The sequence below is a fragment of the Dasypus novemcinctus genome, chromosome 16 (genome assembly GCF_030445035.2).
Source record: "Dasypus novemcinctus isolate mDasNov1 chromosome 16, mDasNov1.1.hap2, whole genome shotgun sequence".
Lineage (NCBI taxonomy): Eukaryota > Metazoa > Chordata > Mammalia > Cingulata > Dasypodidae > Dasypus > Dasypus novemcinctus.
In genome coordinates this window covers 50577337-50592170 of record NC_080688.1, presented here as the reverse complement: position 1 = coordinate 50592170, position 14834 = coordinate 50577337, and the positions used below count along the sequence as shown (strand labels likewise).

Genomic DNA, 14834 nt, shown 5'->3' with positions numbered 1-14834 from the left:
AATGAAAGATACTTTTATCATGAATGACTAGCATATATAAATAATATGAAGGTTATATAAAAAAAGCCTCCTGGAAATGTAAGACAAGAAATTATGGGATTGTGTCTAGTGGGCTATGACTCACGCGTCCATGCCTTTCCTCCCCCCAGAGCTGAGTGAACGAGGAGTAGAGCGATAAATTACCCCTTTGTGTGCACAAACGATTTATGAGTCCACATGTGCCATTTCAGTATGTTCAAATTATACAAGGGTGAATGAGGCATTCCTATGATAAATTCCATATTTCAAGACTTCAGTTACAAATAGTTGAAAATGAATGGCCAATAATCCCTAAATCATTAAAATAAATACTGATCCTAACACTTTATCCATCTCTGGCTACTCATTTTAAGACTTTATAATCAGTAATCATGATATAAGACCATGATCAATTAAAAAGTGGCTGCTGTATAGACCTAATTTTCATGTGGGGAAATTCATTATTTTGAAAGCTCTCCGCTTTCTACCATAAATGCATGGCCAGTGTCTATTGCTAGTGATTTCAAAATGGAATTCTAGGAAATCTAAGTGGCCCCATCTAAGGTAGGGTTTTCTAAGTTGTGATGATTTAGCAAAGATTTCTGGGAAGTGAGTGGTTTCACTGTGGGTCTGCTCTAACTTCTGGGGTGGGGCAGTCAGGCAAATATAGTGTGATCCAAGGGCACCAGAAACACTTCAATATTTTCCCTTAATATGTTTCCACTGTGTGAATGGTGATAGGAATTTTATCATTAGATATTAATTTCTGAAGGTCATTATGCCTCATGTACTACTCTTCTATTAAAGTGCAAATAGCTAATGGCATGAATATGGTCTGAGAAGATATTATTAATCAACATTTAAAGGGAAGGTTACTTTATCAGTTAATTTTCTGTCTTGCATTAATTGAGAGCAAAATGCTAGGGTAACAGAGCATGGTTCAGTCATATGGATGCCAGAGAGTGGAAGAGAGTCAGGGACGGAGTGGAAAGGAATGAATCAATTCTGGCGCCCTGAGAAGTGGAGTTTATAGGATTGAACAATCCTATAAACAAACTCTTGAAGCTTAAAGTGTTGGCTCTTTAATGAATGGTTTAAAGGGAAAGGAAAGAAAATCTTGAAATGGCAATCTTCATAGATAATTTACTGTATGCTGTAAATTATCTATTTACATACATCTATTTACATAGATGAAGAGATGGCCTCTTCATAGGGATGCCATCAAACTCCTGTATCTTAGACCTTGACATTAACATCCTGCTGATAAAATTGTCCACTAAGATCATGCATTCTACCTATACAAACTTAAATTCCTCCATTCCCCTCTATTCCAACAGTCACTAATGTACTCCAAGCCACGGTCATTGTCTTCTGAATTAGTGTAACGCCCTTCCAACAAGTTACCCTGCCTTTAGACTTATTCTCCCCTGCACTCCCATTCATTTTCTATCCTGTACTCAGCAATCTTTCTAAAATGAAGGTGGTGATAACATTCCTATGGATGAATCCTTCAATTGCTTCTCATTTCTCAGACTCTTAAATAAGACTTTCAACCTACATGACTAGCTTCATCCTTTACCCCCCAGTACTTTCTCTCCATTCCTCACGTGAACCACTCTCTCCACCCTGAGCAGTCTCTCTGCCTCCTCCACCCACTTCCCCTAGTCTTCTTCATCCTGGCGCCTGCTTTAGCTACTGCTTTCTATCCTCACACCCAAACTGTGAGTTCAGGTTCATTGTCCCTGACATAGCCCATGGAACTCTGTGCTGCCCTTTTGATAGGTGTTATCCCTTTGCATTTAATTGCCTTTTCATTTGTCTTTGTCCTTCACTAAACTTTAAGTTTTTGAGGGAAGAATGGTTCCATCTTTTTACCATTAAATCTTTAGGAGTTAGTCCAGTGCTTTGAGCACAGCAGAGATTGCCTAAGAATGAGTTGACAAGAGAATAAATAAGTTTAGTCCTCTTTGGCTTATGGACTCATGGTCCCTGGCTCACCTCTTCTATCTTTTTCTTGGCTCTGCCTACATCCTCAACATTTTGAGAAAATCAGAAGAATGCAGATGAAATACTGTACTTTACCACTAGCCATGTCATTTAAAACTGAACAGTGAATTATTCACATTTGGCAGAGTTAAAATCAAGACTCACTCTGTGGCTGGTGCGGAATCCTGATTTGCTTTCCACAGGTGCTAAAGCTCATGGAAATGCCAGTATACACATTCATATTTAGCAAGACCACCCCCACTCCCAATTATGCACAATTTCCTCTGGTTCTCATTTATTTTTGTCATTGTTTTAAAGATTAAGGAAGCAGATGACTTCCAAAAGAGGTAAGCTCCATTAAAAGACATGCTTAATCTTAGGAGAGCTGAATGGCTGGTAGGGATGTTATAAGAAAGTGGGTGGGAGGATGGACTGGATCATTTCTGGATTCAAAACCCAGTTCTTTCATCTATCAGCTGTGTGACTTTGGGCAAGTCACTTAACCTCTCTGTGGCTCAATTTTCTTATCTATAAAACAGGAATACAATGGTACCCACCTCTTGGTTTGTTGGGAGGATGGCCATATAATGTGCTTAGAGCAGTGCCGGGGCATATGTAAGATTCTATGGGAGTAACTATTGATCTTTTTATCATTATCTCGGAAGAGTCATGAAACATCCTGTATAAAATTATAACAGTGTCTTGGTATGACCTTTTCTTGCACCATCACCTCCTTATCGATAAATTAGGTTTTTGGTCAGTAAAACGTGAGTAATTGGATACCGGTCAGTATTCTTTGTTATACCAAAAAGAAGAAATACAGTTAAGTTGAATCAACCCAGGAGGTTTTTTAAAACAAAAGCAATGGGTAGTCTTTATATCTCTCACTTCCTAAACTAAGGAAGGAGTTAGCTTAGTTTAGGATTGCCTCCTCTTCTTTCTCCTTGCTCCTGAATGTAAAGCTACACTTTACCATGAATTTCTAATCAAAATGTCCTCTTTGTACAATTTATCAGGCAACATATGAGACCATGTCCTATTCTGAATTCTTATTTTAAGCACATTTGGAGAAAGTTTCATTCACGCAACAATATTGATGAACGTCCATGAAATGCCAATTTATTTCTACCATTTTATAATGAACAGGTTTTACAAGATGGAATAAAAATCTTAGCTTATTATATGCTTTAAATACTATTCAAACTTAAATTGGGAACTAACATTGAGTTATTGCCATGTGCCCGGTACTGTACTAGCTAATTTACATTTATAACCAAATCAGATTGGTAGAGTCAGGCTCATTTTCCAAGGAAACTTAAAGTTTATTGGAATCTATCACAGCCAAGTGAACTTATCTTAAAATCAATGACCTTAATTTTTATGATCAGATTATGTTCTGAAAGTCTCTGTGTGCATAACACAGCTAGTGCAGATACATGCACTGGTGCTGTGACATTCTCTAGATTTATATTCCTAGGATTCAAATGAAATACCTTTTCTAGAACCTGAAAATTTTACTGAAGAAAAGGAGTGATGTTAAAAAGGAAATGAAAGCATATACAAGGGACACCGTCAATACGTATAGGCAATAGTTTCTTTTTTTTCTTTCAACGGGTTATAATAAGCTTACATTGTACAAAATTAGGAACATTTACTGAAAAGGAGTAATCAAATCTTATACTACATATTGAAAATGTTAAAAGCATACAATTCAGTAGGTTTAATATTGAAGTGGAAGAGACCAGAAAGCATTCAGAATACATATTTTTAAATTCTTGCCCAATGATATTTGAGTTTTTTTTGTTTTTTTTTCTGTATTAGTTGCTTTTCCATGTCAATGAACTGTTGGTGTTTGTCTTTATCCACGTTTTCCACTTCTAACCATGCAAAGCTTAATACTTAATTTTTTAAAATCTGTGTTATACGCCCACACTAAATGTTTATTTAGGGGCTACTCTGTAATAGGTGATTTTTTTTCCCAGTAAAATAGATTTTGTGTGGTCTCAACAATTTTGCTTAGGGTAAGAAGGAACTTTATACCTATAGCACTACCAATATTCTATACCATCAACTGATGTTTATTGAGCACCTACTGTGTGCCAGGCAGTGTGCTGGGTGCCGGAGATATGGAGGTGAATGAGTCAGAGAGGGTCTGCCCCAAAGATGGGAAGATAGACAGCAAACCAACTAACCAACCAGCCAATGATTGCACTTGACAGATGACAGAGGCTAACATGGAAGACCTCCTGGAGGTGACTTTAACCTGAGATTGGAAGCCAAAGAAGGAGCCAGTCAGTATGTGTATGGAAGGAGGAGGCAGAAGTGAAGTGGGGAAGAATGTTTCAGACAGATAGGAGAGCTAATGTCATGGTCATGAGGTAGGAGGGGGCTTGGCATGTTCTAGGAATTGATTGAAGTTCACTGGGACTAAGTACTGTGATGGAGTAGGAGAACCCTGCAGTAGGCAAGGGCTAGATCACACAGGCTTGTAGACCACGGCGAGGGGTCTGAGTTGTAAGCTAAGTACATTTGGAACCTATTAAAGGGTTTTAAGCCGGCAAGGCAGTAAAAACTTAAACTTCACATATGGCTCCCAGATGTAGGCATCCTTTGTATGGGGAGATGTTTTTTTCTCTAAACCATAAAATAGTGTGAAACAATAATAAAAAAACTAGTTGGATTATCAATTCATTTAGTAAGAAATCTATTGGCAATACAAATGCACAGTTCCTTGTACTTGAGAAAAACATAAGAACAATTTTAGCCTAGTAATATGAAATAAGGAGTCTAACCAAGTGACAGCAATTGATCATGACATCAAAGTGTAGATTGCAGCCTTTAGCTGTCCCCCTGTCCCCCTTACCCTGGGGTGTAGAGGAATGGTAAGTGTTGATATAATCGTGGTTGGAATTGGAAGTTTGGGGCTGGATTCCAATCCCTTGGTTGGCCTGCCACAGATGTTCCCTGTAAATCACTGGCCAGTCCAGGCATCTGATAAGTTTTAGGGGAGGGCAGAAAAAGCTTTCACCCATTTATATTTTGAGACCCCTCTCCCTTTTGGAGAAGGTGCTTGACAATCACTCAGGTTGAGCTGCAGTTCATTCATGTGGCTTATCTGGCATTGGAACCAACAATAACACAGGTGTTCCTTTAGTTTAGCAGCAGACTATTAGTAAAGAAGTCAGTTTCCCACTGTGTTGAGTAGTTAATACAGGATAGACAACCCCCACATAGAGTCAATCATAAGCATGTGTATAACAAAAACAAAACCTCTAACCAAAAACAGCAATTAGGTTCCTAATTGCAGAATACACCACGAAGGATGCCCAAAAAGGGGGGCCGAGGAGAGGAGATGAAGCCCCATGTCAGAAGATCCCTGTACCAGCTCAAACTAGTATGCAGTCCGGATAAGTCACTTAATTTTTCAGAGCTTGAGTTTGCTTATTAGAAAACTGGAAACACGAATATCTGATCTTATTGTGTTTTGCAGAGCAAATGAAATAATGTGTGGGAAAGTGCTCTGTAACCTGTGAAGTGCTTTATAAGTGTAAAATTAATTACACATATTATGGCTGCTGTGATAAGATAAAAGAGACTGGAGAAAAAAGCCTTGCCCTTTGGAAGCTTACAGTTTAAATGAGAAATCATAATACATGGAACTAAATATGTAAAAGCTAGCTTATTAATAATCGCCAATCCTGTCACTAGTATATGCTCAAGACATTTATTAAAAATGAAATGAAAACAATATAGTAGAAGATGCAATTTCAGTGCCTAGATATGTGGAGGATACAGTGTGGAGAGACATCTGAAAGCTTCCTGGTGAGCATGTGTTCATGTAGGTTTTATAAGAGGCAAATTTGCAGAGTGGGTACAAGCTCGGGAGCAGGAAGATAATGGTTAGAATCCCTGCTCCAATATTTAGTGGCTGTGTGACTGAGGAAGAGTGCCTTAAACAATCTGAGTTGATACCTTTCCTTCTCTATAAAATGGAGATGATAGCATTATTACACAGGCGTACTTTAAGGACTTGACAAAATTATGTATAGAAAGCTCTGAACACAATGCTTAGCATACCGCTAATATTTTAAAGGTGGCCGTTAGTATGAAGATTACCATTATTATGTTTCACTATAATTAAACGATGATAAAGTATTATAGCTATAATGATGATAAAGGAGTGAAGATCACTACATTATTTCTGTAATCACAACAGGTGTAAGGAACTGTTCAGATCTAATTAAACATAAAAGAAGGGGAAAGAAAAATGGGAAACTGGAAAGAGAAACTTTTTAAAGTCAGAAAAAAGTTATGAGAAATATGGAGGGCACCTATTAAAACAGAGCCTGCTGCATTGGCCAGTCTTAAATTGTGCTTTGTTTTCAATATATAAATCACATCCAGTGTTCAACAAGGAGCTGTGTGGCAGCTCTGCAGAGAAGTTTTGCAGTCTTAACTGACCAGCAAGTCAGTGTGATTCATCACTTGGTGTAGGGGAAAAGGGCTGGTGATGGCAAACTCTGAACTTTTTTCTTTGGTGATTTGTTACAACTTTAATTAAGAAAAGGTCAAAGAAATGTGGTAGAAATAACCAGGTCGTGCTTAGAATTATGGGGGAGAGGCGACAGTGTGAGGTCCCATCACTGCCTTCAGACATGATTGAATCTATATTGACCTTCTTTGTCTTTGAAGATTACTGATACTTTTTTTTTTAAATTCAGTATTCAGTTGCATTGTTTCACCTATCATATGACACTGGGGTACTAAACTCATTGGGACTAAGATTAAAGCAATCATTCTTTCCTCTTGGAGTTTTGAGAGGCTGAGTCATGAGAAAGTGGAGATACTGTTTGATCTAGAACCAAAAGAGACACTTAGGTCAGCTGAATAGTGCATTTTTTTCTCCTTAAAGAGAAGGATATAGTACAAAATTAAATTAGTTGCTGGCTATATAATTTTTAAAATACAAATTAGGTAAATATATAGCTATTAAAACAAAAAAAAGTTCATCAGTGTATCATCTAAAATCATCTCACGTACTACTCTTGCAAAATGTTCTAAGGCAGGAATGGGAAGAACTCAAGAAATAGTCAAGGGGAAAAAGAATCCTAGAAACAAAAGGGTGGCTGACCACACCCAGTGGTGAGAGCAAGGAGCAGAGTAAGGGCCATGGGCCATAATGTGTTTGAGGGAGGTATTTTTGTGACACATTAGAGGAAAGGGGACCAGCTAGGCTGGGTGCAAACCAGGTTAAAGGGAATTTAACCCATTCACTCATTTAATAGTTATACCTGCCAAAAATTCACAGGTCCTTAGTTCAGAGAAAACCAGAGTTGTTAAGCAAAATCGAAATGTTTTTAAGAAACTGGTTTGCTAAATATGTTTGTAAACAGTAGTCTAAGCTAGGCTGAAACATACATATGATGACTATATGGTTTATTCATTTACTTTCATTCAAATTGCAAATGGACATTTATTATTAAGGTCAAGTAATCTTTACCAAAGGGACGAGTCTCCTATGTCATAATTAAAAATAGAAAGAGCAAAACTTTATGAAACGCTTTTATCCTAATCCATAAAGCCAGTAGGAGTCCTTGATTTAACGCAGCTGAAAGTAAGCTTTCCTATTATGGGACTGGGAAGCAGGTTTTATCAAGGTGGTTACTCAGAAACATTTGTAAGTAGTAGAAGAGTTGAAAGACAGTTTCTCCCCCATTATCATTGTTAAAGAACTGCCCTCCATTTTATTATTCCATAACAGCACTTTTCTCTTTTTCCACTTTATTGTAAATGATTTGGACCATGGTTTTCCTAATCAGCAGAGACATCCGCGTCCTTGGAATGAGACAAATTCTTGTGTCACCACTGTATGGTAATCTGACATGACAGCACAAAAGGGATTGGTGGGCCCACAGTACTGCATTTACCTGAAAGCAAATATTTAGCATGGTGACCATTAATACTACTTTTCCCTTTAGCTAAGATAAAAATGAGGACTTGGGTTCTATGGCACATTAGTTGCAATTATTCAAACAAACATCACAAAAGACATCTGAATTGGTTCAGTTAAGAGGTGCCTTAGTGACATCTTTGTGTCTGGTGACTTCGTCCCTTGCTGAGACTACTCATCACCAGATCAGCCTGTTCCCTCTCCAAGGACAGCCAAGAGGCCAAACCTGCACTAACCATGATGGGTTGTTCCGGAGCATGTTGACATACAAGCCGATGAGAACATGTTCATCAGCTAGCCTGTCTGCCACATTGAGGCTGTACTGTATCCTGAAACAGGCAGGAGGAAAGAAAGGGGGTTTGTTAGGAGAGGCAGACAGAAATAAGCAGAGCAGACAGGAGTGAGTTTGTGGCAGAAAAGACATTTATAAAACCAAGCAAGTAAAGGAAGAGCAATAAGTAGTGTTCTATGAAAAAATCCAAGCGAAATCCAAGCAAAGAAATTCACAATCCCATCTCATCAACTTTAAAAATAAATACTTCCAGTTAGGTTAAGTCACTTTCAAGAAAACAGATTTGCATTCTTCAAACCACTAAGACCAAGTAATTCATCTGAACAGTACACACATTGAAATGGGTTGCAAGCAGAGATTTAGTATCCTTTGGGAAAAAATTAAATCTTCAGCTTAGTCATTGAAAAAAAAAGGAAATCAGGGAGAGTGAGAAAGAACACAGATGTGTCTATTTGAAATAACTGCTCAGTGCTGTTAATTGGGTTATAACAGAACTGCTCTTACCACATTCAAGATGGTCTTTCAACACAGCGTTTTTTTGACACTAGAACTCTCCAGTTTTAGTTTAGTTAATTCAGTGTTCCAGCACACTGTCTTTAACTTACCCTTTGCCCTTCAGAAAAGCCGGAGCAGCCCTAGCCAGAAGTTTGTTCTGCTCTACTTCACTGTCCTTAGGAGGAGAGCTAGTTAATAAGATGGGAAAGCCAAGAAGAACGTAAACACAGCAATGCATTCAAGAACAGAAACTCCCAAGTCTAGAGCCAAGCTTCATTTGGATGAATCTCTTATTGTTTGAAACATCCAAGATGCTTTCAAATTTCCACAGAGTTCGACTGGGAGTAGAAACCTGACCTGAGAACCACAATCACAATCTAATATCCAAACCACCATGATTGCAGATTGACGTCTGCAATTTGTTTAACAACCAAACATTTCTATTGCATAGGCCTAGACATAATGGACATCCAGGCAATATTCATTACAGAATATCATGCAAACAGTTCAATAGATCCCACTAGCGAAATTTACTTTCTCCAGACTTCCCTGAATTCTCCAACTTTTTGAGTTGAATAGAAACTTAAAATAACTTGTTTAGAGATTGCTGTCATAAGTGCTTTACTACTACACATACAAGGCACCTCACCTTAGCTGAAAAGAAAACTTTCAGAGAAACAAAGAAATAAACCTTTAAGCCTTATAAATACATATTCATAATCTTTGTGACTATAAAAATACATAGCTGGTGAATACTGTCCCATCATATACCACATTCTTATTTTAGATTTGTTATGAGGCAAGATCGTTTTATTCACTTTATTTAGCAATTCAAATCATAGTTTTAAAATTGTTAAATGCAGTTTTACTAAAATATATAAATAATAATTAATAAAGTGTGGCCAAGCCAAAGCCTCCCAAGATCTACTATAATGGAAAGGTGTGTTTCACTTGGAAATAAGCCAGTCATTCTTCTTATGATTGTAGTGATAATGTGCTTTAACAGAGTTTGCTTCTTTGTAGATTAAACAAGAATTTTCCCTACAACTCTATTCTACCTAAAACTATTCCCCTAAAGGAGAACAGAAAAATAAACTACTGACTTTTTAAAAATATTAAGTGTTTAATTACTGGGATCTTAATTATGCAGTTTTACCATAACTTTTCAAACAGCTCTAAATCCAACACATCTATTAATCAATTCCTTGACCAATAGATACATTGCTTTAAAAAGTTTTAACTACGAAGTTTTAAGTTTTATTACCAAGTACCACTCTTTCAGACGGTGAAGTGTTAAAAAGCAGAAATTTATCAATAGTCACATTAGAACTATGAACACTATAATTGGAATCCTTGTTTTATAACAAGATTTGATACCAGATTCCTTAGTGAGGACTCTGGTAAATTTAAAATCAAATTTGATTTATAAAGAAAATATCTAGCATATTAACTTCAAAAATGAAATTAGATTGGTATAGGACAATTTGCTTTCCTAATGAGCTTAATGATTTTTTTTTCAGTGTATTGATCTTTACCTTCATACTAAGACTATAAAACCTACCTATCAGGGTCAAATAACCTACCTTAAGGCAGCACAGTTGGTGTTTTCTGTGATGCACTGTCATCTCACCAAAACAGTTTTCCACCCTTGTCTCCTGTAGCATATCCCTATATGTTCAATTTTCAGTAACTATAGTCTCCCTGCTTCCTGAGCAAGCCCTTCTTCATTTAAAAAAAAACAACTCAGGATAGAGGTACTTATTGCTTAATTGATTTCAGATACCTGAAAACCACTCAAAATATTATACAAAATATCAATGATTCTTCTCTTCAAATCAAGCTACGTCTCTGTCTTGTTATGCTTCTTTGCTCCATGAATCCCTGAAATTATGATGCTATTTCCTTAAGTCAAAAGCCTAATAATGACACAGGTACAACCTCTCATGATGAATGCATAAGAAGAAAAGAAACAGCAGAGAAGAGAAACACCAGAGGATCAGCCATGAGGATGTATCTACTGCGAATTATTCTGGTGAAATCTTACAGGAGGAAGATGATGTGCCAATTAAGCCCCAGATGTGCTGCACAACCACTTGGTCAGCGACGAAAAGCACAGGAGGAGCCCTACTGACATCTGTGTGGTGGATGGGTGGGGTAGAGGAGGGGACTGATTGCCCTGGCTTTCCTTTGGTGGTCTTGGTCTTTTTCTTTTTCTTCATTTCTTTGGGGGCTTCTCTTCCTCTTTCTACTTCATTTGCCCTTCTCCCATCTTCTCTTCTTTTTCACCCTTCTTCTGAGGTCCCTTTCTCTCTCAAAGGGATGAGCAGATATTCTAGGTATATGCATCTCATTTCCTTTCATTGTCATTTTCTTTGCATTGGCCATTGTCGGTGTTGGTTTGAGGGAATCACTTAAATCTCTTTATTTGCCTTTCTCTTCCCACCTGAATTCCTGGGAAATATAAATATGTAAGTCTAGAGACTGGGAAAACAAGTTCTTGGAAAATATGGGGATTACATCATCTCCACTTATGGGTTTGTGGAAATAAACTATTTTCTTTGGTTATGGCTCTTAAATTCTAGTGCCAGGAGCATTTCTGACTTTAGGTATTGACTGCCTTCATAGGTTCTGTACCTCTTAGAACTATCCTCACAGTTTTCTCATCACTTATTTCTGGGAAGTCCAAAATATGACCATGTACAGAAGAAGTCAACTGCTTTATTAAAACAAGAAAAAAGAAAGCCACCATTTCAAAATGATATGGATCACAAATTTAGAGGACTGGCTGGGAAGCAAGTTTCACTTTTGGGTCTACAAAATCTTTTCATGTGAAGTACCTTTCACCAGAATCTCTTCTGGTATTCCAAAGGAGCATGAAGAGAAGCAAAGAGAATTTTTTTTCTCCCTAGTTGTTGTTAAAATAGTGACAATATATAGTTTATAACACTCCCTTCAAAAGCATTGTATTCTCACAACATTGTACTGAATCATTTAGATTTTTAAACTTTCATTTTGTAGTTTGTCAGTTTACATGGAGAACTTAGGTGACATATGAAATTCAGTGTGGGCCTGGGCACCATAACACAGGACACTGAACCTACTTCCTTGTTAAGGAATGATTGCTTCCTCATATCCATGTTTCCCTTTAACTGTAGCTCTAGCTCTGAATGCCTCTCTTTGTTTTACAAGCCATGTCCTCAAATCAAAATGCATTCTTCTTTTAATCTCTGAAATTGGAACAACTTGGGGTTCTCCTTGACTTTGAGTGATGCATCTTTTCTAATCTAGTCCTGGGGTGACGTAAAGCTACTAACCCTAAAATTGTATGTATATAAATCTCTTTTCTTTGTCATTTTTTTTTTTTTCATCAGACCCTTGCCTATTACCATTTATGGGGGTGGTGACAATTGTACTCTGGAGGATATGACATGATCAGTTTTGAGGTTTATTTGTCCTGCTGAAAGAAAAAAAAGGCAGGAATTTTTTTTTTCCTAAAAATATCTCTATTTCTCACGAATTCCCTTTTAGACCTCTGGGAAACAGCTTACCTAAAGGGAAATTGTGTTCTAAAATTTGTCATACACACACAAACACCATGAATTCTGGAAGGACAGAATAATTTCACAATATTCCATATTTATTTATTTAAATTCTCTCCTAAGTTTTGAAGGATGACACTGATGCTAGTATTTTTACTTTAATGGACACATTTTTGGGGTCTCCTAAGCTAACAAAATGATACAAAAATGCTCCCTGGATTTTTACTCAAAGATGGAATATATATATATTAAGCCATTTCTGCTTATTTTGGTTACTATATTTGCCCTGGGAAAATATTTTCTTTTATTGAACATATTAAAGATCTGGATGCTATTTCACAGAGCAACAGCACTATATAAATCAATCATGTAATGTGGAATAATTATCACAGTAGTTAAAAAGGCAGTGATAATTGAACAGTGGTAAATTACACATAGATTTTTATTTTCATTGACTCTTAAATAATTGATAAACTTGTGTGGTATCTGGACTTGTGAAGAATGGTTAATAAAGTTGGTTCCTTCCTTAAGTAACTATAACTTGTGAATAAAACTTTCCTTCTCAGTTTAATTAACACAGATAAAAGTAAGGTCATAAAAATAATTTAAATACAATAAAGAGTCTACAGTTTTTTCAAGAAGTAATTTGTTGAAAAATTCTGTTTCCCTTTCCCTTTTTAGCTTTCAATATCTTATATCTGAAATATAAAATGTCTGCCAAATGCAAACATACATAAAAAATAGTTAAGTATTTCAGTGGGATAATTAGTTGTTGTCAATTCAGGCTGGGATGAAAGTTGAACCATCTTGAGAAGTTACCAGGAAAGAAAAAAACAATAATTCTTAAGTCATATTTGACTTACTACATTTACTATTAATTATGTTATCCCTAAGATATAAAAGCAACATCAATTGTAATTGTATTTTTGCCAAGAGAGCTTCTAGAAAAGTTTCCTGGGTATAGTGCTTCTACAGACAACAATAAAAGAAATTCTAGTAAAAGAATAAAGATTACTGAAGTGAGGAAGAGAGGTGATTGTGGTTTTAATTATGCACTAACATTTTAGTATAGGCAACTGTTAGAGTTGAGAGTGAAAGCCAATTTAATCAAGTTTGAAAAAAATTTAACATATTAGTGGAGCTCAGGTGCAATATGGAATAAAGAAATACCTGCATAGAGAGAGATTATCTCAAATTTCATGGAGTTTCATAGAACATGTCCAGAAAGCATGAAAAGAAAATGAAAGATTGAGGAAATCTTCAAGGTGCTGCCAGCTGTTGATTTAAAAATTTATCTATTTTTTTTTAATGACTAACAGGGGATAGGATTGAATACCTATAAAAAATTAGCCATGAAGAAAAAATTGATTTTTAGGAGCAAAGGCTGAATCCAGTACTTCATTTTTTTGTAGTAGAGAAATTGTAGATATACAGAAAAATCATGCACAAAATACAGGGTTCCTACATACTATCCTATTATTCATCTTTTACATTGGTGTGGTACATTTGTTACAACTGATGAAAGCACATTTTTCTAATTGTACAATTAACCATAGTCCATGGTTTAACTTAGATTTCACAGTTTGTGTCATGCAGTTCCATAGAATTTAAAAAAAAATTTATTCTAGTAACATATATACAACCTAAAATACCTCAATTTATTTTCTAGTCACTTCAGATTACAAAAGAACAAATGTTTAAAATTCAGTCTTAGCATTTTAGGTCAGATCAAAAGCCTGGGTTTTTAGGTAAAGAAACTTTGGGTAAGCAAAAGTGTTTGAAAATACTTAAAAAGAAAGAATAAATTCAATCTTTCTTTATTTGAAACCCTAAACCAGTTGACCAACTGGTCAACCAATCAAACAATCAACCAACAAAACTCACAAATGTTGTTTCACTGGGAAGATTTGGAATTTCGGAAGGGTTTGAAGTGGGAGATGTGCCGTCTTCATATAACAAACAACTTATTTTGGTGACAATTCAGAAAATAACATGTTAGATTGTGCTCAACATATTCTATGAATTAGAAGCAATTTACTAATATTTGTATTTGTATTTGGTAGAGTGATAACATCTGGCTAGGTGCCACATAAGAGCCAAAGTGATTCCTTTGGTTTTGAGTGGTTACTACTTTTAGAGGTTATCACTATGAAAAAATTAAAAGTGAAACATTTAAGCAATGTTTCTAAAATTGGCGGCAAATAAACCTATACATTCAAACTTTCAGAGTGTCATTATGGCTAATGAAGAAAGGTCCATTATTTAAAGATTATTCTATATAGGAAAGTTCTGATTAACCCTTCTCTTACATAAACGAGGCAAGGATTTTGGCAAGATAACTAAGATTTTAAAAAGGAACATGATGTCAACAAAGAAAGCAGATATAAAGAGACAATACTGTTGGCTGTAATGGGGAGAAAAGAGCCTTTCAGGCCTGGTTTTGTGGTCAGCCCTTGCAATAATGTTTGCAATAATGGTATGTTGTTGTTCATAGGCTTAGATAATGCTGTTGCCCCACCTCCACAGTTCTTTGAGCCCTTTTCCTAGAGGTGAT

General features: G+C 36.2%; 1 protein-coding gene across 50 annotated transcripts in view; it reads right to left on the bottom strand.

Annotated features, from left to right (window-relative positions):
• DTNA (dystrobrevin alpha) overlaps positions 1–14834 on the bottom strand; it is a 418043-nt gene that overhangs the window by 54615 nt on the left and 348594 nt on the right. For 10 of the 50 annotated variants that reach the window (XM_071208607.1, XM_058277110.2, XM_004464484.5 and 7 more), the window contains 2 exons: positions 8852–8929; positions 8191–8283 (listed from right to left, as the gene is read on the bottom strand). The exons of 39 other annotated variants lie outside the window; for them this stretch is intronic. In XM_071208607.1, coding sequence (XP_071064708.1) covers positions 8191–8283; positions 8852–8929 — 171 coding nt within the window. The remainder of the gene's footprint in view (positions 1–8190; positions 8284–8851; positions 8930–14834) is intronic. One more of the 50 variants, XM_071208630.1, reaches the window with a different exon arrangement.